Here is a 24,967-nt window from a genome sequence, read left to right on the forward strand (position 1 = left end):
GGCTAGATACCGGATAATAGTACAAGGCAGTTTGATGAAGATTGATAGAGAATTGCAACCCATGGACAGGAAACCTTTACGCAACAACAATAATGTGTTCAATGGTGTGGTGCCTCTCTTTATATTGCTGAGTCAAGCAATGCAGAAGCAAATGAGCAATTAATGTTTCATCACATCAGCGCGTCGCTTTCACTCTCCTTTAATGATCCAGTGAGCTGACATCGACTCATGTTTCCTTACATCCACCCACAAGACAAGCAAAGACATTTCAGACGAAACAAAAGATGCAACAGTGCACCTTATTATTTGTATTTTTTTAATTCTTTTTTTTCTTTTTCTTTTTTTTAAACACATTGGCCTCAGTGACAGATGTAACGAAGGTAACATACTTCTTTTTGATAGAAATAAGCACACGAAGGCTTCTCTGAGAACAGACTAGAATTTTAGAGAGGAAAAGCAAGAGATGCAAGGCCGTTCGTTCCCGTTAGCTTAGAATATTATTGCTGCTATTTCCTTGACGATGGTGGTATCAAACTCATTATTTCTTAGGACCTTTTACAAGACAAAGTGAGATGCTTATGGAAATCAGTTTTGTGCTTTTACCGTCTCACAAGCAGTCCCCTCAGCTTGTTGTGCACCAGTCTGAGTCCGTAAATGGTGAAACCTCACAAACTGCTCTTCCATTCTTTGCGCTGCTCAGTCATATTGCAGCATGTGTGCTACTCGGAGAGGACACATGGAGGTGATCTTCTTCTGTGCATCCACATCATTGCTAGTTCCCTTTTGGCACAACGTGTTTGCTTTTTAAAGTCTTTCTTTTTTTTGTTTTTTTTGTCGTCTTTGGGCTCTTGGGAAAGTAAACTAGGATTTTGCTTCATGCATGTGGAGACAGGAGAGTAGAAAAGAATGCAAAAAGAAGTCAACGCAGAAAAAAGATACTGAGCCGCAATTAATTTGGTTTGCGCCCATTTACATGTCATTAAAATGCCATCTGGGTATATTATGCGATGTTCAGTGCACAACTGTTCAGGTTTAAGTAAAACTTCTGGGGCCCTTGAGGGCAATGCCATTTATCTTTGTATGCTTTTGTTGATTAAAAAAAAAAAGACCCAGCTCACTGGTTTCATGTTTGAATTTGTATACTGAGAACAGATATACTTTTTTTTTTTTTTTTTTTGCAAGTGAAGAACATGTCTCAGTAATGTCCTTTTTCATGACTCTTGATTAACATGGTTGCAACCTCATTTTTTTGTATTTATCTCCACTCACGTATCTTGGGACGAACCAAGAGAATCTACAATATACTACAATATATGGAAAAAAAGTCTAAGTTTGGGCACACTTTTTCCTCCCTTTATTGCCCTTAAATTTTAATTATTAATCTTAATAGGATATTCTGCATATCTGTAAGTTTGGGGAAGACACATTTCTCTTTTAGGATGACTGTGCAGTGTGCCCCAGTGCATAAAGCAAAGTCCATTGATGTCAGCTTGGATGAGTTAAGTCCCGAAGAACTTGACCTAAAATTCATCAAAGAACTTTAGAGTGAACTCGGACAAATAGTTATTCCTTGACTCTAATGTCAATAGAAATTATGATTGCAAATCAGACAAATGTTAACATAGTCACAGACCGCAGCAATAACCTGCATTAGTTTCTTCATCAAAACCGGATAAATCTCAGTTCTCCTGCTTGATCACAAGATGGCAGGACAAGTAGAGGATAAAAAGGTGAGTTCAGGAGCAGAACAGGTGCTGGAGGAAGAGGGTTAAAGTGCATCAGAGTGTCAGGTGATGTGGACGTACTGTAAGTAAGATCATGTGATAAAAAGATTGTTTCTGGCGCTTTGGAGAGCGGGGTAGGAATTTTAAGATTGACTTATTTTGTCCAAGTTCAGGTGACATCCCTCAGTTCTGGTCCATGTCTTCAACAATGGGGGTGTTGTAACTCTGGAACAGAGGCTGCATGAAGAGGCCTAAGGTTCCCACCACACAAACACACACAAAGATCCACAGGAAGAGGCGATCGATCACCATCGCCACGTACTTCCAATCCTCAATGATCTGTAACGACACAGAGCTGAGTGTAAGTAAAAAAATATATATTTTAAAAACACTGTTTTATTAATAATTTGAGTAATAAATACAAATAAATAAATAAACAAAGACTTACATAAATAAATAACAGTTCCAACTAAAGTATTTGCTACTACAGCTCTATTTGTCAAAATAATTACATTATGTCAAGGGCAGTAAGGAACGCACATATTCATTTAGAAAATATAAATTACAATATTTCATTCAGAATAACTGTAAATATAAACATTATACATACAACATGTGGATAGCATAACATTAAATAGTACATCTCCAAATCCATTCATCCATCCATTTTCTATTACACTATCCATCAATTTTCTGTACTGCTTACCCTCACAAGTCCTCCCAAAAAAAATAAAACTCGCCTTGGACTAAATAAAGTAGTGAAATTGTGTATCTTTTGTAAATTACTTAAATTAGACTTTACACCGATGTGATCGTCTGGATTGAGATCGGCCGCTATTTTGCATTTTATGCAAAATTGGTGATTGACTGTAATGTCATAATTCGTGCGATTAATCAATGACGTCCTTGATCGGATCAGTGAAATAAGACATTACAGCAAAAACAACCTCATTCATTCGGGGATCTTTCTGTGCTGCCGTAGTGATTATGTGAGCTTTAAAGCTAATCTATATTTTTCCTTGTCGCGTGTCGTGTTGTGAAAGCCTTTGCGAGTTCCGCCTCCTCGGCCCTTGACCATCAAATCACAAAGTAACAGCAATCATGTTTTTTGGGTTTTTTTACGTGTAAAAAATCCGAAAAACATTTTATTCACGTCAAATAAAGGAACTACCTTCATATGTGTATTATTTATTTAATTTCAACATATCTTTATTTTTTTTTACGAGGCGTCATTTTTGTGCACTTTTGCCCATGCACATTCAGCCAATCACAGATGCAAAAGCAAACTTTTTGAAATAACATGGAAATACAGATGCACTAAACTATTGCTAAACAAGAATAAGAGAAAACGAGTTAAGAAGTTTTTTTTTTTGTTTTCAAACTCGTGTATTGACCCCCAAAAATCTTGATCACGTAAAGCCTTTTTTAAATATACGTAATATACTATACGTACATATAGTAATGGAGCACGTTATTTAGACATATTTCTCCATCTTGTGATTGGATCGGTTATCGGTTATTGTTGTTTTTTTTTATTCGCTGATCAGCAATCAGCCCCAAAAATCCTGATTATGTAGAGCCTAATTTAAGTGGCCTTACTCAAAGGATTCACTAAAGAATGATTTGCTCATCAGTAGTGTTAATTTCATCCGCCATTTTTAAAATTTGGTCTCAGTTTTAGTCCATTTTCAATGACGCTTGTTAGTTTTTAATATAATCAGTCAACCTCATCCCGTTTTTATTTCGTCCATTTTTAGTCGACTGTAAAGCTAACATTTTCGTCTTCATTTTAGTCCAAGAAAACATAATTTTATTTGTATAGTTTTAGTCAACAAAAACTGTCTACGGTAGTTTTAGTCAGGACAATCATTTCACCAACGTATATATTTTTTGTCAGCAGATAATGTTGCACATTTCAGATCTAAAACTATTTCACATAAAAATGTCTATTGTCTTTTTGATGAAAAACAACTTGACACAAAATTACAGCACATCAACAAGTAGCTACTATGGCTCCATGCTATGAGCTAGTAAGTTAGCCAGCATTAGTTAGCGGTCGGGTTAACATTATTGTTGGAACCTTATATGGATTAATGTTACGTTATAACTATAATTTACTTTTTTTTTCAATCTTTGACCGTGTATCCGTCTCCTCTGTCTCATGTTTTGTACATGTTGCACTCGCTAGCTGCAGGTTTGAAAAAGGGGGTGTTGTGACAAATTAGCAGAGACAGGATTTTACAAAATGATGTCATTTTAAGTGAAGTCTTGTCGTCTTGTCTTCATTAGTCGACAAAAATGCATACTGGTTTAGTCCCAGTTAATATTTATTAATGAGGGTTTTAGTCTAGCCAAGCCTAGTTTTAGTCTGGTGAAAAGTGTGTGTTGACAAAATCCTTTTTGTTTAGTTTAGAAATGAACACTTGACACATATTGAGAAATTTCCTTTGAAAAGCCTTACCCCTTCATCATCATCCTCACTCTTCATCTTGTCCGCAATATAGCGCACGCCATCCACGGCATCCTCCACGTCGATGCTGCTTTTCAGTGTCGTCCTCCTCCTGAACTCGGTGTTGTCGGCAAAGTCGCTGAACGTCCAGCCGTAGCGTTTGGCCGAATCCTCGTTGACGTAGAAGGACGAGGACGAGTCGGCCAGTCCCAGGGAACCCGTCCCTCCGTCTGCCCCGGCTTTCTTCTCGGAGAACGATCGCTGTTGGTGTTTTTTCCGGAACCTCTCGCGTATGTTGGATCTGCCGGGTCTCCGCATGAAAAGGTAGGAGGGAAGTCGGTACATGAAGACGCGTTTGACCCAAGGGGGCATGGTGTGCGTACTCGGGGAGCGATGGTGCACGTTGAGCACGCAAACACTGGTGACGATGGAAAAGGTGACAAGCACCATGGTAAACATCAGGTACTTCCCGATCAGAGGCACTGCTAAAGACGTGGGTGGCACAATCTTTGAGATAAGGAGTAAGAAGACAGTGAGGGCCAGGAGCACAGAGATGCACAGCGTCATCTTCTCGCCACAGTCTGACGGCAGGTAGAAGACCAGAATGGCCAAAGATGTGATCAGGATACAAGGGATGATCAGGTTGATGGTGTAGAAGAGAGGTTTTCTCTTAATGATGAAGTCATAAGTGATGTCCAGGTACCTGATGTCATCGGGGTCTTCGTTCTTGCGGCCCGGCAGCGACACAATATCCCACTCGCCGCTGGGTTTGAAATCGTCGCGGCTGGCAAAGTCGCTCAGGAGGATGAGGTCGATCTCGGTGTGGTCGTACGTCCACGAGCGAAACTTGAGGGTGCAGTTCTGCTGGTCGAAGGGGAAATCGCGGACCTCGATCTTGCAGGCCGACTTGTAGATGGCGGGGGGGAGCCAAGCCACCTCGCCGTTGTTGGAGACCACCGCGTTGGAGTAGAAGGAGACTTCGTAGGTGCCGTCAGCGCTGAGGGACAGACGGGGAAAGATTAGGAGGAAGAAAACAAAAACCCGTTTAAAAAAAGCATCAATACAATCCAGCCTATATTCAATATGTCACCTTATTTCTTTGATTGTCTCTCAACTGAAACGTGCAAAGATCGTGTTCCACAATGTTTAAAGGTTAAAAGGTGATCAACATCCACTGATGTGATTTTAAGGTTTTCTTACTTACTCATCAAATATTACACAGCTTAGTACCCTCCTATCTTGCTGACTTAGTGGTGCTTTATGTTCCGTCCAAAGCCTTACACTCACAACATGCTGTTCTTTCAGAGAGCTAAAAATGAGTCAAAAGCAGAAAGCAGCAAGAGTACAGGAATGCTCTTCCCTTGAAAATTAGAGTGGCTATCTCTGTAGAGAAGCTTAAATCTCCACCAAGAACGTATTTCTACACTCTTGCATTTGGTTAAAAGGGATGTCAACTCAAAAATATTCTTTACAATAATATGTTCTACTTTACTCGTTTAAACATCCACCTGGTTTTATTCATCTCAGGTGGCGGCCATGTTGACACTTTCTGTCGAATGCAAATGGGTCACAGTTGCTTAGTCACGACCAAGTTTGGTCATGTGATGTGTGATGTTCGCAAGCTGAGCCATGATTGGTAGTTGCCTGGGCCCTGATTAACTGTGAGGTTGTTTTTTTAGCAAGTGGCAAAATGGCCGCCCCCATGATGGATACAAAAAAGAAAGTGTTTTTTGTTGCTTAATTCATTTTCCACAAATGTTATAGTAATCAGAATGCCGTGTTTGGAATTGAAGGGGCACATAAAATATATTATTGTAAGCAGGGATAGACCGGTTATCAGCTGGGCCGATATTCCGCATTTTAACGAATATCGGCATCGCCTTTTTTTTCTTTTAAAAAAAAAATGTGATGGTCGGCAAAAGATCAGTTTAAATCTGTGTTAACTTCAGGGAACTATGTATTTAAATTTTCAAAAAAAGACGCTACTGACCCTGGGAACTCTTTGCACCTTCTGTTTTAGTTTGAATTTAAATTCAACATTTCAGATATTTTGAAATTTTGGAAAACTTTATTTACTACTGTGGAAAACAATAGGGAATTATTCAAGTATTGTTTTGTTTTTTAAGTTTTAATTGAACTTTTTCAGACATGACGTCCCTGGGAGGTCCATGATTATAATTTTTTTGTTAGAATTTTTAAACAAACATGTCTATTGTCTCAGATAAAAAAAATGTATTTCAATAAAAATATGCTTATAGACATTTCACTAATAATAATTGTTAATAGTCAGGTTTTTGTTTTTTGTTGGGTTTTTTGGACACCAATGTTTTGCCCTTTTAGTGAAAGTGAAATTGGCTTCCAATATTGTTTATCGGCCTCCTTGACAAATAATAATCGGTATCACTATCAGCTCTGAAAAAAAGAAACCATATCGTTTTTCTCCATTTGTAAGGAATTTAGGGGGGGGGGGCTGCTCTAGTAAGTATCTCGCCCGTCTAACCACCTGACATCTGGACTTTGACCTGTCTAACTGTTTTCGCGACTGTTTCCGTGAATATTACACAGTTGTTCAATGTTCCCTTTTAACAGGTGCCAGTTCGGTGTTACAGAATGTCGTTAGCATCCTTAGTATCCTAGCAAACTGCCGCATCGAGGCAACAGTCTCCCCATTTACCTGCCTCCAATGTGCTGAAACCTTCCTTTTGACTTGATCTCACCGAAGCTCCAAGCGATGCATTATAGATACATAGACTATCAATTATAAAGTAGGTCAGGAATCCAGCACCACGTTCACTTTCTGTTGCTAGGAATAGAGGGATGTTCAGGAATGGAGACGTGCAGATGTCACTAAAAGTGAGCACCTTCTTCTTATTCACTTTGGGCTCTCCAGCCCCATCATCTTCTATCATTTGGCCTCGGGATCCATTCTGCTTGTTGTGCGGTCTTAACGTTGACCGGCAATCTGTCTTCATGAAAGTTTGATGGCTAGTATAAACAGCGGTGCACCACCGCTGAACTCAACACACATGAAGCATATCCACACAACCAGATAAACTGCACCCGTCTCACATTTACACGTGATTGATTTATCATCATTTTTATCAACATTCCCAAGAGGCGGCATGGCGGCGGTCTTATAATTGACTAAACCAATGATGCTAACATCTATGTGTTGATTCGCTAGCATGTCTATCTAGACATACGCCTGTCTAATTGCATTACTCAGTCCATGATTGATGTTTATGTTATCCTCCTGGGGGCGTGTTCTCATTTACACTCAGATTCTTTCCAGGGATGTTTGGCACTGTATAGCCCCTCCCACCACATACTGCTAGCATTGCTTGGTTCACAACCAATGTCCTGTCCTGTCTTACTTGCTATTCTTTGCATCCCGTTGCAGTGCACTTTTGGGTCAAAGTCAGTAAAAAGTGTCTTTGGTATCTTCATCAGATTCGCTCAGTCATCATTCAAATGTGGCAGAATGATAACACTTTGAGGTCTTTGTTCTGCTAACTACATTGTGTGTGATAAGTGGTTAAATGATACAATATCAACTCTTTTGTATATGTCCAAGTTTGTTTTATATATAAATGGAGTCATTTTGCTAACATATGTTCTTTTTTTCAATATCACTTTTTTCAGACTGATACCAGCACGAGTACTGAACTCTTGAGTATGCTACTCACCGATACCGATACCAAGTACCAAAACCACAAGTAATTTTTAATATATAGAATTTGCCCCCCAAAAAACTGAAAGATAATTTTAAATAAAAGACCTTTATACGGTTTCCCAATGTAACGTTTTTCCTTAAATTTGCATAAAATGAATGGCAATTCTCTATTCTTCTATTCTTTTTATTTATAATTCCTAATTGTAGGTACTATCAATACCTTGAAATAAGGTATCGTATTGTCCCGATACCGGTACCAGGAATATGTACTCGCCCACCCCCAATTTTAATAATCATATTAAATATTAATTTATTATCGCCATTTTTGGACCAATTGTTACCACAGAAAATGTGAAAGTGTTCCAAATAAACTGACCCTTTTTCTGCACCCAAAATGTCTGAGCAGTAGTGATGAGTTAGTCCCAATACCAAACTGTTCCTGGGGATGAATTATTAAAGACCTAAGTATCAATAATATTCACCCATTACTGGTTTTGAAGAAAATTGTTAAATTAAATTCTGATTTATTTAGGCTATATGAACAATATTTTGCACCTTTGACCTCTATAACAGTGATTTGTTCAAACCATTAATTATTTTTCATTTATTTTATTTAAACATTGTTGTAGTTGCAAGACAAGTTAATTTATGTCAACTATATATAAATATTAAATCTGTGTTATTTCTTTAATATTCTCTTTGTTTTGGTGTTTCTCCAAAATAAAATAAAAAAGGACCAATAAAAATTCTGTTGAGTGGTAGTTAACAAAATAAATGACCTTGAGGATTTATCTATGCCAAGGTCTCAATAATCTCTTATCCCTGGAATAATCTTTTCATTTTGACACGCTGCCATGTGTTCATTATCCTAAAAGAGGTGTGTGACAGTAAGAGGATATGAACTAAGAGGATATGAAAAACTTCATAGAAAAATGGTTTACTAGTGGAGGAAAAAAGATGGGTTTTTTTCCTGCGTGTCTCGCCATACGTGTCTGTTATCGAATTTCACAGTAAGTTGCAAAGCATACTTGTTGTAGAGGACGATGTCTGGCAGCCAAATGTGTTGTGTCGGGAGGCGGATTTTCTTGATGCCATCATACTCATCGGGGTCCCACATTAATCTGTAGTCGTTCCAAACCTGGTGGTTGTTTAGACAAAAGACAAACGCTTCATGTAAACATGTCAAACATGTCAAATTTTGTCTCATTACAAAATGTTCTATGATTATTTGGTAGAAAAAAAGCCAGAATTCCACCATTTTCATGGTAAAGAGTGGTACAAAAAATATATATTTTTTTTTAAGTACAGTGTATAAAAATGAGAATGAGGCTTCTAAATTGTGAAAAATCAAGCCATTGTCACGGCTCTTGAGCACTGCTGAATGCCTGAAACTACACCCTGCTCAACTGTCAATCAAATATCAAAGCTACAATCTGGGAAAATGTATTTGCTTTTATCTACAACCACATGTTAGAGCCATGAAACAGCCTTCAATGAGGCACTCTAACGCAACTATGCACAGCCTATGTTAATATGAGACAAAGAGAAGACAAACCTGAGTGAGCCAACAGTTGGTGGTCATGATCTGTTCCCTCTCATTCTGAAACACACACAGACTGAAGGCTCATACACAGCCTGGTGCCTCTCAACTCATTCGCTGCCATTGACGGCTATAGACGTCAAAAATCCATTTGAACTATTTCTAGCTATTTCTAGTAGTTTTCTATTTCTAGTAGTTTTACGTTTTACATTTTTACTTTTGTTAACAAGAGTATGAAAACCCAGATTTTGTTTTTATTGTATTAGAACAAATTTGTGATTAATCGTGAGTTAACTAGTGAAGTCATGCAATTAATTATGATTAAAAATTTTAATCACCTTGCGCCCCTAATCTTTATTAATCTTTTCTTTAAAAAAAAAAGATTATTTTAAAAAAAAAACATTTTTTTTTGTTTAAAGGAAAAGATTATTAAAATTAACTTAGAAAAAAAATATTGTATAAAATCTGTGATTAATCGTGAGTTAACCAGTGAAGTCATGCGATTAATTATGATTAAAAATTGTAATCAACTTGCGCCCCTAATCTTTATTAATCTTTTCTTTAAAAAAAAAAGATTATTTAAAAAAAATATATATTTTTTTTTTGTTTAAAAGAAAAGATTATTAAAATTAACTTAGAAAAAAATATTGTACATTTAGAACAGATATAAAATCTGTGATTAATCCTGAGTTAACTAGTGAAGTCATGCGATTAATTACGAAAAATTTGTAATCGCCTGACGCTCCTAATTCTTACTCATCTTTTCTTCTTTCTTTTAAAAAATTTTTTTGAATCATCCTTTTTTTTTAAAGAAAAGATTTTTAAAAATTTGGGGCATTTTTAATCATAATTAATCGCATGACTTCACTAGTTAACTCACGATTAATCACAAATTGTATATCTGTTCTAAATGTACAAAAAAATCTAGGTTTTCATACTATTGTTAACAAAAATGGGGGGGGGGTTAAACTAATAGAAATAGTTCAATTTTTTTTTTTAAGTCTATAGCTGTCAATGGCAGTAAATGAGTTAATAGGAATATTTAACATCATAGCCATCAATCATCATCATCATCTTCCTCACCACGTTGATGAGTTGGGCCAGAGACACTTGGATGTAAATGGTGACTTGTTGGCTGTTGTTGACGGCCGGTCTGATCAGTTTGTTGTAGCGGTCTGCCGACAACAGGTGACCCACCAGACGTTCCTCCACCTCTGCGCACAAGGCAGCTGCAAGCACACACAAACACACACACAATGTCAGCGTCATTCAGGACTATACTTTAAATATCCAAATGCAAGCCGCAGGGGAATTTAAAATGATCTGTTAGAAAAACCAATATCGCCACCAATGAACGTACATTAAACACATAGAATGAAATGACACACGGCTGCATATAGTTGTCAGCTATTTATTTTGTTGAGCACCACTTATCCAGATGTGACAGCATGGTTCAAATGCTTCAAAACAATTTAGGTTTCATGTGGCTCAATGGTCACATTCTGACAAGATAATTTCATCTGACACGCTAAATGTGTGTGCATCCAATCATGCTTTTTTCAGTCAGCATATTTTATTTTTGTACATCAATGGACAATACCTATGCTACATAATTCAAGCCAGATGCAAAGCATGTTCGCATAAGAATAGGGTTGCTGGGCAACAGCTGACCAACACTCGCTTGCTTTTCTATTGATTAACCAGCTCCAAATGTGCATTCAGTCATAAGCATAAAGCGGCGATGTTGAAAATGATAGCCAATCAAAATGCACGGAAGCTTGCACAATGCGCCACCAAGCGTTAGAAATACAGTATATTAACTCATTCATTGCCATTGACGGCTATAGACGTCAAAAATGTATCTGAACTATTTCTATTAATTTAAAAAAAAATCCCACTTGAAAACCTAGATTTTTTTTATTGTACATTTAGAACAGATATAACATTTGTGAAGTCATGCAATTAATTATGATTAAAAAATTGAATTGCCTGACGCCCTTAATTTTTAATAATCTTTTCTTAAAAAAACAAAAAAAGATTATTAAAAAAAATAATTTTAAGAAAGAAGAAAAGATTATTAAGAATTAGGAGCGTCCGGCGATTAAATTTTTTCGGGATTAATCGCATGACTTCACTAGTTAACTCACGATTAATCGCATTTTTATATCTGTTCAAAATGTACAATATTTTTGTTTCTAAGTTATCATACTTTTGTTAACAAAAGTGGAAAAAAATTAAAACTATAGAAATAGTTCAACTGAATTTTTGACGTCTATAGCCGTCAATGGCAGTGAATGAGTTAAAGTACACATATTGTTTTTTGCCCAAAAAATGAAATATAGGCTATTTATAATTTCACATGTATAGCGAAGTTTGTGGTAAAAAAAAATATACGTGAGTGGCTTACTTTTTACTTGTGTGTAGAAATGACAAATTAGTGAGGTTAATCAATGATATGAAGACTCCTCTATGCATTATGCCTAACAGTCAAGTTAGGAAGGCTTTGGTTTTACAGGTTACACGGGTAGTTAAAATGTCTTCTTTCTTTTTTTTTTTACTCTTACAACAAAATCCTACTCAATTTTTGGAAGAGCAAGCTCAAGCATCCCAACTAATTTTAAAGCCAAAATATCCTCTGGCTGTTATGCAATCCTAATCCGTCGGACGTCATGCCAAAAATGTCAAACGGCAGAGTGTAACTGCCTCTAAATAAACATTCCACTTCTCTGATTTTGATTTCCCTAATTTCATCATCTCAGCCGAGTGCTTATCGCTACGATGCATTCATATCAGGCTAACGTGGGGTGTCGAGGGGGCTTGGCGTTGCATAATGTGTGTGTCTGAAGCGATTAGCTATGCTGACTAGTTACCCCGGGCCATGTGTAAACACGTTGGGTTTGATCCCGCCGCCATGCGCAGGTAGATGTTTGTGCGGGTGCGTCACATCTGAGGTGTCACATGATATTGTTTGGCGTCGTGGGGTGAACAAAAACAGGTTAAAGTGACATCACCAACACAAACAGTTGTTGGGAAAGGTGCATCTTTACGGGAAGCTCGGGAGCCCCGCACATGACATGGCGGGAAAGAAATGTAAATGGCGCCAATATAGCCGAACTTGTGGCCATCATATATGTATGTAATAAAAGATATATGTTTAATGTATGTACAAAATACTAAGTGGAGGGTGTGATACAAATCTCATTCTAAACAACTTGGACGTCTGTGTGCGCAAACGCGCAACCTTTGCTTGAAACTGCCCAATGTCCGCAAGGCAAGTGTCTTTTACTCTTATTTTGGTCTTGTCAATAGTAAAACTCCATCCCATTCCTGTCCATGGTCTTTTGCCTCGGCGTCTAAAGGTTCTAGAGAGGGTGCACTCCATTTTTTTTTTTACCAGCGGAGCCACAGCTGCTTCATGGACACAAATTAGTACTTTGTAGGCAAAATGTGTTTTTCTTTCCCACATTCTACATTTTGGGGATTCACAATTTTGTGGATACAAATGAGTTATTTTGTGTGCACATTATAATTTTTGGGTGGCCACAAATTTGTTTTTTGTGCATGTTATTCTTACTTTGTGGCCACAATTTAGTATTTTGTACGCATATTATACTTATTTTGTGGCCATAAGTGTATATTTTTTACACATTATGTATTTTGTTCCCACAAATTAGTATTTTGTGTGCATGTTATACTTACTCCGTGCCGATCAATAATTTGACCAGGTTGTAATTATTTTGTGGCCACAAATCTTTATTTTGTACTCATGTTATATTTATTTTGTGGTTACAAATTAAAATGTGTATTTTGTGTGCATGTTATACTTATTTCGTGGCCACAGATCAGTATTTTGTGCACTTTATATTTATTTTCTGGCCACCAATTAATATTTTGTGTGCATGATTTACTGATTTTGTGACCAGAATTTAGCATTTTATGAGCATAATATACTTTTTTTGCGGCCACAAATTAATATCTTGTGCGCATGTTATACACTTACAAATTAGTATTTTGTGGCAATAAATGATTATTTTGTTCATTAGAACTATTTTGTGAAAACAGATGATTATTTCATGGGCACTAATAGATTTTTTGTGGTCACAAATTAGTATTTTGTGTGCATATTATAGCTACGTATTTTAATGAGGGAGGGTGGAATATTTCATGCGACCCCACTTGAAATGTTTTTCCACCATCTCGTATTCTTGCGGTCCTTATGAATCTGATGAATCTTCAAGGAGGACATTCTGACCTTGTACAACCCTCTTCCATGTTAAAAATGCAACCAATTCTGAGTGATTTCTTGCCCATGATTAATTTATTCGCTGCCATTGACGGCTATAGACGTCAAAAATTCATTTGAACTATTTGAACTACATTTTTTCCACTTTTGTTAACAAGAATATGAATACCTAGTAAAAAGAAAAATGTATTGTACATTTAGAACAGATGTAAAATTTGCGATTAATTAAGATTAAAAAAAATAATCACCTGGCAAGATTTTTCAAAAAAGACTATAAAAAATTAGGGGCATGACTTCACGATTAATCACAAATTGTATATCTGTTCTCATGTTTTCATACTACTTGTTAACAAAAGTGGGAAGAAAAAAAATTGTAACTAATGGAAATGGTTCAAATGAATTTTTGACATTTATAACTATCAATGGCAGTGAATGAGTTAAAAGACACAACACAAAAGTCAAGCTGATATTCAAAGTGTTCATCCTGGTATTTCATGACCTATTCTTGATTACCAGTGACGTTTAAAGGGATCACAAAGTGCACAATGAGAAACGCACGCACGCACACTCGCGCACAGGCCAACGGCAATAGTTGGTGAAGCGATGTTTAAATGTCGTGCTGCAAGGTCTCACCAATTTGGTGCTCCGGCAAAATAGCATGCTGCTTGATTGGACGGGTAATGAAAGAATTGGGTGTGTGCGTGTGAGCTCTAAATGGATTTATTTGTGCATCCATATCGACTACCTACCTACTATAAATCAGGAATCATCTATACATATATATATTTATATATATTACACAATCTCTATTTTTATTTACTGCACATACCGTACGTTGCGTGTCAGAAGTGCTCACAATGTGCAGCTCGTACGACAGTAAAGAGGCACTTTTGACACACACACGCGCGCGCGCGCGCACACGCACACACCGCAGGGCTGTTTTCATCCATGTAATCAACACAGAGCACAGTCTGGCTGGGTCACAGAGCTTCAGTGACAGTTGCTGGTTTCAAACACGCTGCCAGAGTTTTGTACATTACTAACTCCTGAGCCCCTTTACTTTAAATGTAAACATATATACTGCATATGATTCAGTATGTTATTCATGCACAAAATGGCTGCTTTAGCAAAAACGAATAAATATTCCTTTTTGAGCGACACTGACAAAGAGGTATTCATTTAGCAATGATTGTAATTGTAGTTTACTGTTTTGTGTCCCAACATTTGATAACCTCGTGTTATTATTCCAGTGGTTATTGAGTGTTATTTAGGGCTTTTTGTGACAGCCTGGTTTGGTATTCATGAATCATGTTTGCTTGACGGGACAGTGGAAACTGCGGGGCAAAACGGCACAACGCAAATGTAGATGAGACAAGAGGTCAATGGTTGTTTTTACAGCCAAAAGGGACAAACGCATCCGCCTGGAACAATACAAATATGTTGCTTAATATGTCACTTGCTGATCTTTCATAAGTAGGCGCAAGAATTTGTTTTGCTTTATGTGAATATAGTCACGGATTGTGAAAATATGAATACTGATGAGCGCCATATACTGTTCAAAATTAATTTATTAGCATGTCTGCCTCACAATTTTGAAAGATTGCACTCGCCTTAAGTCAACTGGGATACGCTGCAGACCACCTGATGAGGGCAAGCACTAAAGAAAATGGATAGATTTAGTTATTCATTCCGAGGACATGAATAACGTCTGAGGCAGTGACAAGAACACATGCTCAGGAGCACTGGGGCACAACTGAGTCCATGCGGAAGTACTGTCACAACAATAATCAACAACAAATACTTTTCAAAACAAAAGTATTCCTCTCCAAGTCATCTTAAGGACGACACTGCTGTTGATCCAAATGGCTTTTGCACTTTAGAATTGCAGATGTGCCTGTAGCGCCCTCTAAATATGAAAACGTCTGAGTAGGTTAGAAGACTGTTCAGAGACGCTTCGTTTGCTATTCAGAGGCTCCCTGTATTTCATTTAGCGTGTTTTGTCTGAGCACAGATGACTCAAACAAGTCCTGATGACCAGGAAATGAGGCGAGTTCAATGCCAGGGTCTTAGAAGTCGTTTCTGCATCATAACTGTAGCACGGAAGAAGACATTGGGCCAGTTAAGGGGTGTGTGATTGGGATCTGGGGGCCGACCCAACTGACTTAGGGCAAAAGACAGACTACACGCAATGGCATAGACGGCCATTCACACTTGAACTGAACCCAAGTCAGTGTGCTGATTCCCATTTAACATGAGTTTGAATGTGAACAAAACCATATCCCAAGAGGTTGTGCACACTTGTGCAACCATATTATTTCACTTTTTTTTCCCAATAGTGTTGAATAGGTTGAAGGTAACATTAATGATTGAAAAAGTTTTGAAATGATTTATCTTAGTCAGATTTTTTGATATCACAAAAACCTGGCATTTGAATAGGGGTGTGTAGACCTTTTGTATACTTTGTATACCGGTGATTCCATGACACCGAAGTTTGGTGCAATTTTTGTTATGGCTGTGTTTTTGTTGGGTTATTGTGTTGTTATGAGGTTGATGTTGTCAGTTGCTATGCAGTTGCTATATCCATTGTGATAATATTTGTAGTCAGCTGCTGTGTCCCTTATGATGATGATATATTAGCCACTCTTAGTTTGAGTCATCACTCTTGTTTTGTATTTACCCTGCAGTTACTATGCCCCTTGTGGTGATAATAACAATAATAGATGTTATTTGTAACACACTTTACATTTATAAAATAAATAGCACAGTACAGGCAATATATATATATATATATTAGGGGTGGGAATCTTTGAATGTCTCATGATTCGATTCCAATTTTTGGGTCTGCGATTCGATTCAGAATCGATTTTCAATTAAGGATGATTTTTGATTCAAAATGATTTGATTGATAATGATTTTTGCTTCAATCTATAGATGTGCAAGGAATTGTAATGATCTACTTAAGGTCTGACTTGCTAATGCTAATTAGCGCGCTACTCGCGGCACTTTTATCACTCAAAAGAACGGCTCCACATTGCAAAAAAACAACTTTTATTGGAATAACTTGATCGTGACTTTTTCCTTCTACTATCTAATGTGGCTACAACTTAACAGTGTATTAGACCGCGTGGAACCACACTGCCCCTAAGTGGACAAATCGGGTAGAACATGAACAGCGCTCCGAATAAAGGCACACACAGACAAAGGCAAGACAGTATAAAATAATTTAAAGAAAATCGATTTTGGGACATTTAAAATCAATTCTGAATCGTACTAAATGAGAATCGCGATTTTTATGAGAGTCAATTTTTTGGCACACCCCTAATATATATATATATATATATATATATATATATATATATATATATATATATAATAAAAGCACACAGTAAAAAAAAACTTTTTAACTGTCAATAAAAATATGAGTAAAAAGTCAAGACTAAAATCAAAACTCAAATTAGAAATTAATCGGGGAAAGCTTTTTAAAAAGGAAGGTCTTGATGATGTTTTCAGTTGCTATGCAGTTGCTATGATCCTTTATTAGCCACTCTTAGTTTACTGGTCAGTCTTATTTTGTCATATAAGCCTTTATTCTGTCATGTGGAATTGTGCCTTGCTTTAGTGGGAGTGACTGAGTGACACAAACATTCCTAACAGACAAATGGATGCTGCAATTAATTCTGTTCTCGCAGAATTACTCACCGTTTCCTTGTTGAATGTTGAATAGCGAGAGGCGCTTCGTGCATTTTTATTGGGTAAAGATGTTTTTGCTTTTTTCCCCCCCTAAGACGAGACCAAAGACGACATTTTCATCCGTTGCCTTGATTGGTCAAAACAAAGGTACAAAGATGCCGCATCATCCAATCAGCTCGAAGTTTTGTACAACAAGTCCCTCCTTTCCCAAACGGATCTGCCGAGTGAAGTTCCATATTGATAATGTGAAGAACTCCCTTGAGTGAATCACAATTATCAATTTGGCTTGCGAGGTTACAGAATGCGTAAACTGGAAATTATTTTTGAAAAATGAATCTCATAGATATTGTTAGTAACAACCAAATCGATCCTCTGGAGCATACGTGTCATTCCAGTTGGTGTTCCTTTTAATAGAATCTGAGTTACTGGACGATTTGTCACATCTGTGAGAAAAGACCAATTTGGTTTGAACGATAGCTGCCATTTGACATGTTTGAGTGTAAAAACACACTTCACATATGATGTCACTGGTTTGCTTGCTCCCGACCGCCTCTGGCGTCTCGGAGCTGTCGTGTTTGACAGGGCAGCAAACCCAAGCATGACAGCTGCATGGCCGGATTCCATGTCGACGTCACCCAGGCCCAAAATCAGCAGAGGAATATGTGCGTGGTTAAGCATTCAGCTTGAACCCGTAGTGCAAACACTTGTGATCTGACATCAGCAAGATACACGCCTCCTGACATCTCAAAGTGCATGAGTTAGCAACTTTGGATGACAGAATCACAAAGTTTTGTATTCGCGGCCACACTGGAAAGCTGTCACATTCGTCACGCCTGCCACGGGACGTCGGGATGACTGCAAACAAGAGGTGCTCTGCCGGTTAAGCAGAGGCACGTTGTACACGCGTCACTCCATATTACGCTATCACAGATATCTGAGTGAGGAGGACAAGTGCTTCCTTGGAGCATCATGACAGTCAATGGCAAGGTTTCAAATCTCTGGGGATAACAATTCGTCTGTCACGGCGATACAGGGAGAAGCGCCCACAATAAAAGCGCACCGTCAAGGTCGTATCATCGCATGAGAACGTAAATTGATATCATGTGGTGTTAGCGAGATGGCAAACACGAGAAGTGACGGGATCAGAGCCGGACACAAAATCATTTGTTTGTTTGCTTTAAAAGCGACTTCAATCTGTTCAGCTTGAATTCAAAGCAACTGCTGTGGAAATACGTTTTTCAGAGTATGACGCTACTCATGAGTCATGACAGCAAGCTTTTCCAGCTCCTGCCTCTAGTAGGCACTGTTGAACAATGCACTCAAAACCCTCAGATATTCCAATAGTTTCTACTAAATACTAGACTCAAATGATCGCCAAATTTGACATACTTGCCAGTAAAGATGATTTTGATTCTGATGGACTGTCCACATATTGCGTGCTCCCATTCTGTATTAAAACATACACGGATCCTTTTTCTAGACTGCTTATCTGCATGGGGGTTAAGGGTGAGCTCAGGGGCGGAGCTACATGGCGGCCATGGCCACCTCTGGTCTCTGGCCAACCCTGTGGCAACCCCCTAATCTAGGGGCAAGTTGATGATGATATTCTACCACTATTAATTTATATTAACTTTATATTTAACTCATTCACTGCCATTGACGGGTATAGACGTCAAAAATTCATTACTACTTTAAAAAAAATTCCCACTTTTGTTAACAGTATAAAACCTCAATTTTTTTTAAATTGTTCATTAAGAACATATATAAAATTTGTGATTAAATTATTTACAATTAAAAAATGTAATCGCCTGATATGTTTAATTGTAATTCATCGCATGACTTTAATAGTTCTAGGTTTTCATACTCTTGTTAACAAAAGTGGAAAAAATGTTAAACTAATAGAAATGGTTCAAATTTTTAAAAAAAAGAAGAAGATTTTTGTGTCATCATGATTTTTAGATATGAATATGATGCATTTACAATTTGGTGTGAAGTTACATAAACATTAGCAGCACTCATTTTACAGTTCCTGAATAAAGCAAGCTCCTGAAAAGTCTTCTTTTGGAGGGAAGGCCATTTAACAATAATTATTTTCTGACAGGCCACCATGACTTAACCGTGACTCCGATAATAGGTGGCACTACTGAAGCAGCAGTTTGAAACGTACTGTATGTCGAGATGTCTTGAGCTGTCAGAAAAAAAGCCAAAACGAATGGATGGGACACGAACGAGGTTGGGGAGACATTGGGGAAAATACCAGGAGGTCTCATCACACATGTATGCAGACACTCACATACACTAGTGTCTAACTTGCTGCACTCTCCACTCTTCAATAATTGAATGCCTCTAAAAATAAGAATGCCATCATCTCACATGCGCTAGGACGGCAACGCAATCAAAGGTTATTCACCAAGACACGCGCACCAAATCAATTTGTGATCAACAAAAGTTGGTTGGGTTTAAAACTAAAACTAAAAAGATAAAGTAGCTGCTGTTCCAAATTTTGCTTCCGGAAAGGCTACTTTTAATGTGTCAATTATTCAGTGACCCTACAGCCCTAACCTTTTCTCAGACCCAAACAAGTTCATATATTTTTTTCTCTTTTTTTTCTTTTCTTGAGAGAGAGCTCAGTATTGTTCATTCGGTGATCTTACCGATTCGACATGTCATCATCATTGCTCTCTCTCTCTCTCTCTTTTGTTTTTCTCTTCTTCTTTTTTATGTGCGTGCGTGTGAGTGTGTGCTCATTAATTCACCTAAAACCTATTAAAAATCCCATACCGTTCACCTCAACCGAATACTTCAGAATCCAGCGAGAGTCGTGAGATTGTCAGGAGACCCGAGGAAGGATCAAAGAAAAAAAAAGGAAAGTGAAATCCAGCACCGACCAGACATCACCTACTACCCACCGGGTTACCAACCAGAATCTTTCACCAACCCCAGAAACATCTCAAATCCAACAAATTAGGGAGACCTCAAGAGACCAAAGGAGAGACTGAGGAAAGGAAGGAAGGAGCAGAGTGAGATCCACAGACATCAGCCTCCACCGATTCAACGACCAGAGGAAGAAGCAGATTGTGTTTGAATTCCGATAGATGCTGGGAAACAAGTTCAGATCTAACTCTTTTTGGCTGACAGATGTCCCTTTATTTCTCACATTAGTTTTCCATTGTATCAGGATAGGTCACATTATTGTGTGGGGTTGTGAAAAAAAAAGTTGTGAAATGGTCAAAAATTGGGAACAATTGTAATGGGTGTGTTCATTTTATCATCTCCATGGTGATATTTTCATTTTGAATAAAAGTATCTGTCGCTGGACTTCTGGGGGTCCGAGAGCCACAGTTTGGTGGTCCGCTAAGTCATTTGCAATAAAACATCAATTTTAAAACATGCATACATATTGACACATGTGAGCCAATAAAAGGAGCATACGAAAGGTTTGCGTTTTAGAAATGATTGTGTATGACTGCAATAAAGTCCTATATTTGTATTTATTTAGTTAGTTATTTTTGAAAATGTAATCTTGTTTTATAGAGAAGGCGTAGTCTTAAGAGCAGTGGCCCCAAAACACCAGGCCGAGGGGCCACTTTGGACCGTGGCGGGCTGCATCGTTGTAACTTGTAAGAACAAAGAAAACTTACAATACAATACAAATAAAATTAAACAATGCAAACCTAATTCTAAATACAGTGAATATAACAAGTCGAGACATATTTGTTAAAATGCTAGGTTTTTGTGATTTAAAAATAAATAAATAATAATAATAATAAATAAAAACATTCCACCACTAATGTTATCATTACCTACACACCCAATTGAAAAAAGACTTCATTACGGTACTCTTTTCATGGTGGGAAGTAAAAATGTATTTAAAAGTTGATATACTGTAGTTGCACAAGTGTTCACACCCTCTTGTAACTGATATGTTGCCGTGTTCAAAATACACCAAGCATATTCAAAATCCGGTTAAATGGGAGTGACAAGCGAGTTATAATTCACATTGTATGACAAAAGTCATAAAATTATTTATTTGGTGTGCAGGTTTTTTTAAATCACATAAATCTGACATTTTAACAGAGGTGTCTAGAGTTTTTTATATCCACCGTAGTCTTTGCTCTTCTAAAGAGTCTTACTTCTTGAAAAAAATACAGCTTTATTCTCATAACATTAGAACAGTTTTCCCTAAATACAGTCATTTTGTTATTGTACAATTATTCTTTTTTCTACTTGAAAATAGGCTTTTTTTTTAAGGGCACACATGATAAAAGAGTTCCTAGAAAAAAAAAATCTCCCCCGTAAGGGATCCCAGGACCCAAAAAGTTTGAGAACCCCTCTTGTAGTGGATGACAAGCAGGGAGGGGTGGCTGCTGCCGCCTCTTGCTCACCCGTCCTTCAACTTTTCAACACTTAGCGTTAGCGTGCGGCAGTGAGAGGAGATGTGGTACTCAGAGAGCAACAACATACAAATAGGTGCCAACTTAGTGACTCATCGTCGTCAGCTCTTGCCAGAGAGCTCGTTTGCAACATGTCAAGCAACAGCTGTCGGCCTGAGAACAACACTGGGATGAAACGTGCATATTTCGGCCCATGCACATATGTGGTAGGACCCGGGGCCAGAGCTTGGAACCTGATGTTTGTAGAAATGGTGCAAAAATGTGGTTTTGTACTCAATTGTTAAACATAAGTTATATTCAATTTTGATGAACTCATAATGAAACATGTTTGGTTCCACTGGAGACAAACAGTTTTCTGCAGTTACAACAATATTTTGCAACTCATCCAAGCTTTGAATTCACATTCAAAGTTCTGGTTTAGGCCTGTCGAGTTGTGCAGCAGCACTGACACAGTACGCCACACTAAATCGACTTCACATCAGTTCACCGTCCTGTATTTTTAATTAGGGTTTGAGGGTACTTTAGTAGCTTTCTCCAAAATAATCCGATTCCAACAGTCTTATCTTTAGATTGCCTTGGCATTGACGGAAAGCCCTTAAAGAACAAAGAGGCCCGCAAGATCACAACATGAGATAAACATTAAGGTCAATCCAGTGTGTGCAATACCTGGTCTACTGCATCCCTTTGTTCAGTCATTAAAGAACGTTATCATATCCTGCCAAATATATTATGTAGTTTGTATTATTGCACACTTAATTGTACAATCTGTACAATCGAATTAGAGCTGATACAAGAGCTGTATCAAAATGATTTTTATTTAACTGGGTTTTGTTGACACTTCACTTAGTTTTTTATTATTTCTCCATTTGAAGAATGTATGTCATTTTTGGCACACAAAAAAACCCTCATGTTTATTATTATTATTATTATTATTTATTTATTTATTTTTATTAATGTTTTTATTATTATTATTTATTTTTATTTTTTATTTTTATTTTAAATTAACACCCCAATAGGATGCTGTGTGGTTCTATACCACTACAAACTACAACTTCATACTTCTTGAGAAGCTAAAGAAGACACAGTGACCTATAATAACATACCCTCTGAAAACTAGGTAGGTAGGATGGATGGATGGATGGATGGATGGATGGATAGATAGATAGATAGATAGATAGATAGATAGATAGATAGATAGATAGATAGATAGATAGATAGATAGATAGATAGATAGATAGATAGATAGATAGATAGATAGATAGATAGATAGATAGATAGATAAATAGATAGATAGATAGATAGATAGATAGATAGATAGATAGATAGATAGATAGATAGATAGATAGATAGATAGATAGATAGATAGATAGATAGATAGATAGATAGATAGATAGATGGATAGATAGATAGATAGATAGATAGTATCATTTTGATACAGCTCTTAATTGATATTAAATTGCACACGTATGTACCTAATGAAGTGGCCAACACAATCCCTCTCGTCTGAAAGTAGCACTTTAGGAATTGAGACGTGAAATGCTGTGGCCTTCGTTGCTGCTTTATTTCAAATATGTATACTCTATATTAAACAAGGTAAAGAAAATTAAGCTTTCCCCGAAAGAGTCAAATCCGGCGCTGCGCATGTGACAAGTGACGATCTGGCAACGGAACAAAGTACAAGCCCTTCTGTCCCGATTTGGGAAGGATTTTGAAAAAGGAGATTACTGTACTCACTTTGTGACACGGTGGCAACCAGGAGAAGCAGCGCAGCTTTCGCCAGGACCGCCATCGTCCAGAGGCTGCATGCGAAAACGCGCGTAAACTTGCAGATGGCGCTCTTTTTGTGCTCCTCTTCCACTGCACGCTTGGAGTGGGACAATAGTGGATTATAAAGGGCGTCGGTGCGTCGGATCCCGCCCGGGCAAAGTGTCTATCTGAGACTTAGAGGCATGGAGAGCTCCGCTGACCGCTGCCTGGGCGCAGTCAGTCTGCAAGAGCGCACCGATTGTGCGCAGCGGCACCCGGCTAAAATGAGCACAGTGTCCCCCCCCTTGTTTTACGTCCTCTTGGCCGATTGCAAAAAGGAGAGTCGAATGGAGAAATGTGCGGCCATGCAGGAGTCACAATCGTGCTAACTGCAAGGTGGTCATTCCTGCAGATAAAAGATTCAGGCTCTCCACGGTCTCCGCGTGGTTCTGCAGCCCGCCCAGTGCGCTCCCCAGCCGGGCTCCACTTGCACGACAACTCGCTCTTGATGGGCAGAGGACAAACTTAGATATTCTCTCATGCAGGGATGAGCATTTCAAATCAACTTCAGCTGCAGTGAAAAAGAAAGAAAGAAAAAGAAGTATCACTGGAATGTTTCTGGAGAGAGTCTGGACACGAAATAAATGAGTTTCATTCTTTGTGTTTCTAGATCAAGATTAAAAAATAATTATAATTAGAAAGACTGGCATGTGTTGGAGGCTTCATCAGCAGCGAAAAAGGTTAGTGTCAAGAAGACCGTTCCCTTGGAGAAGCTGCGGTGAGGGAGCTCTGCCATTAAGTCCGCTACAAGAAGCACAAAATCCAATGTAGGGCTCACATGCCTGGGAAGCATCACAACAAGCAAGAAGAAATCTAAGATCTGCAGAAGTGACACTAGGCTTAGCAATATCGAAGAATCACTTAGTTGGACTGTGAGTTTTCTAAGCTATGTTAACATTTCTTTAAAATGGAGGTTTTGGAATGCTAATGGAAAGTAAACCTCGTGTGACTTTCAGGTCCGCGGGCTCCGGTCAATTAGTGAAGTTAGTGTTGGTTATTTAGTGGAGCCCAGAGTTCAAAGTAGTGATGGACAAATGATATTGTGATATTTTTTGACTCCTCGAAGATGGCATTCTTTAAGCCAAGAAAACCATCGAAAAGACTCCAAATATACCAGAAGTGCTTCTTGAAGCTTCATTTTCCCACTACTAGTTCAAAGCAAATATGTTGAAACAAGAAGGTGACGTGAAGTGCCTGTCAGTGATGTCAGCTCCGCGGAGCCTCTTATAGCCTTTTAGCTCCTTAGCTAGCTGGTGGCTAACATAGAAAGCACCTAAATTACTTGGAGGGATAGATTCCATGCCACCAAGTTGGCTTTGAGCAGATATATTTTCACCACTCAAGCACGTTATGTTTTTTATCATTCACAAATCATCACGTCCCAATGTGTAGATTGAATCAGGCGTCGTTTTTTTTTTATTGTACATTCATGTCATGGTGATGCAGTC

The 24,967-nt window shown here is 38.0% G+C and overlaps 1 protein-coding gene across 4 annotated transcripts; it reads right to left on the reverse strand.

Annotated features, from left to right (window-relative positions):
- Positions 1-261: 261 nt before the first annotated feature.
- On the reverse strand, positions 262-24,197 carry LOC147168397 (neuronal acetylcholine receptor subunit beta-2-like). 4 transcript variants are annotated; one of them, XM_086084852.1, is made up of 7 exons: positions 23,448-24,197; positions 10,470-10,615; positions 9,402-9,446; positions 8,875-8,984; positions 4,877-5,170; positions 4,186-4,483; positions 262-2,063 (listed from the first exon to the last, which is right to left on the reverse strand). In XM_086084852.1, the coding sequence occupies exons 1-7, from the start codon at positions 23,500-23,502 to the stop codon at positions 1,908-1,910; spliced, it is 1,104 nt and encodes a 367-aa protein (XP_085940978.1). In that variant the 5' UTR covers positions 23,503-24,197; the 3' UTR covers positions 262-1,907. The 4 variants fall into 4 exon arrangements, with proteins under 4 accessions (XP_085940978.1, XP_085940976.1, XP_085940975.1 ...); XM_086084850.1 differs by having other exon boundaries at positions 4,186-4,591; XM_086084851.1 differs by having other exon boundaries at positions 1,915-2,063; positions 4,186-4,754.
- Positions 24,198-24,967: the final 770 nt, after the last annotated feature.

This window comes from Leptonotus elevatus, chromosome 9 (assembly GCF_054856555.1).
Source record: "Leptonotus elevatus isolate MCC_2025b chromosome 9, RoL_Lele_1.0, whole genome shotgun sequence".
Lineage (NCBI taxonomy): Eukaryota > Metazoa > Chordata > Actinopteri > Syngnathiformes > Syngnathidae > Leptonotus > Leptonotus elevatus.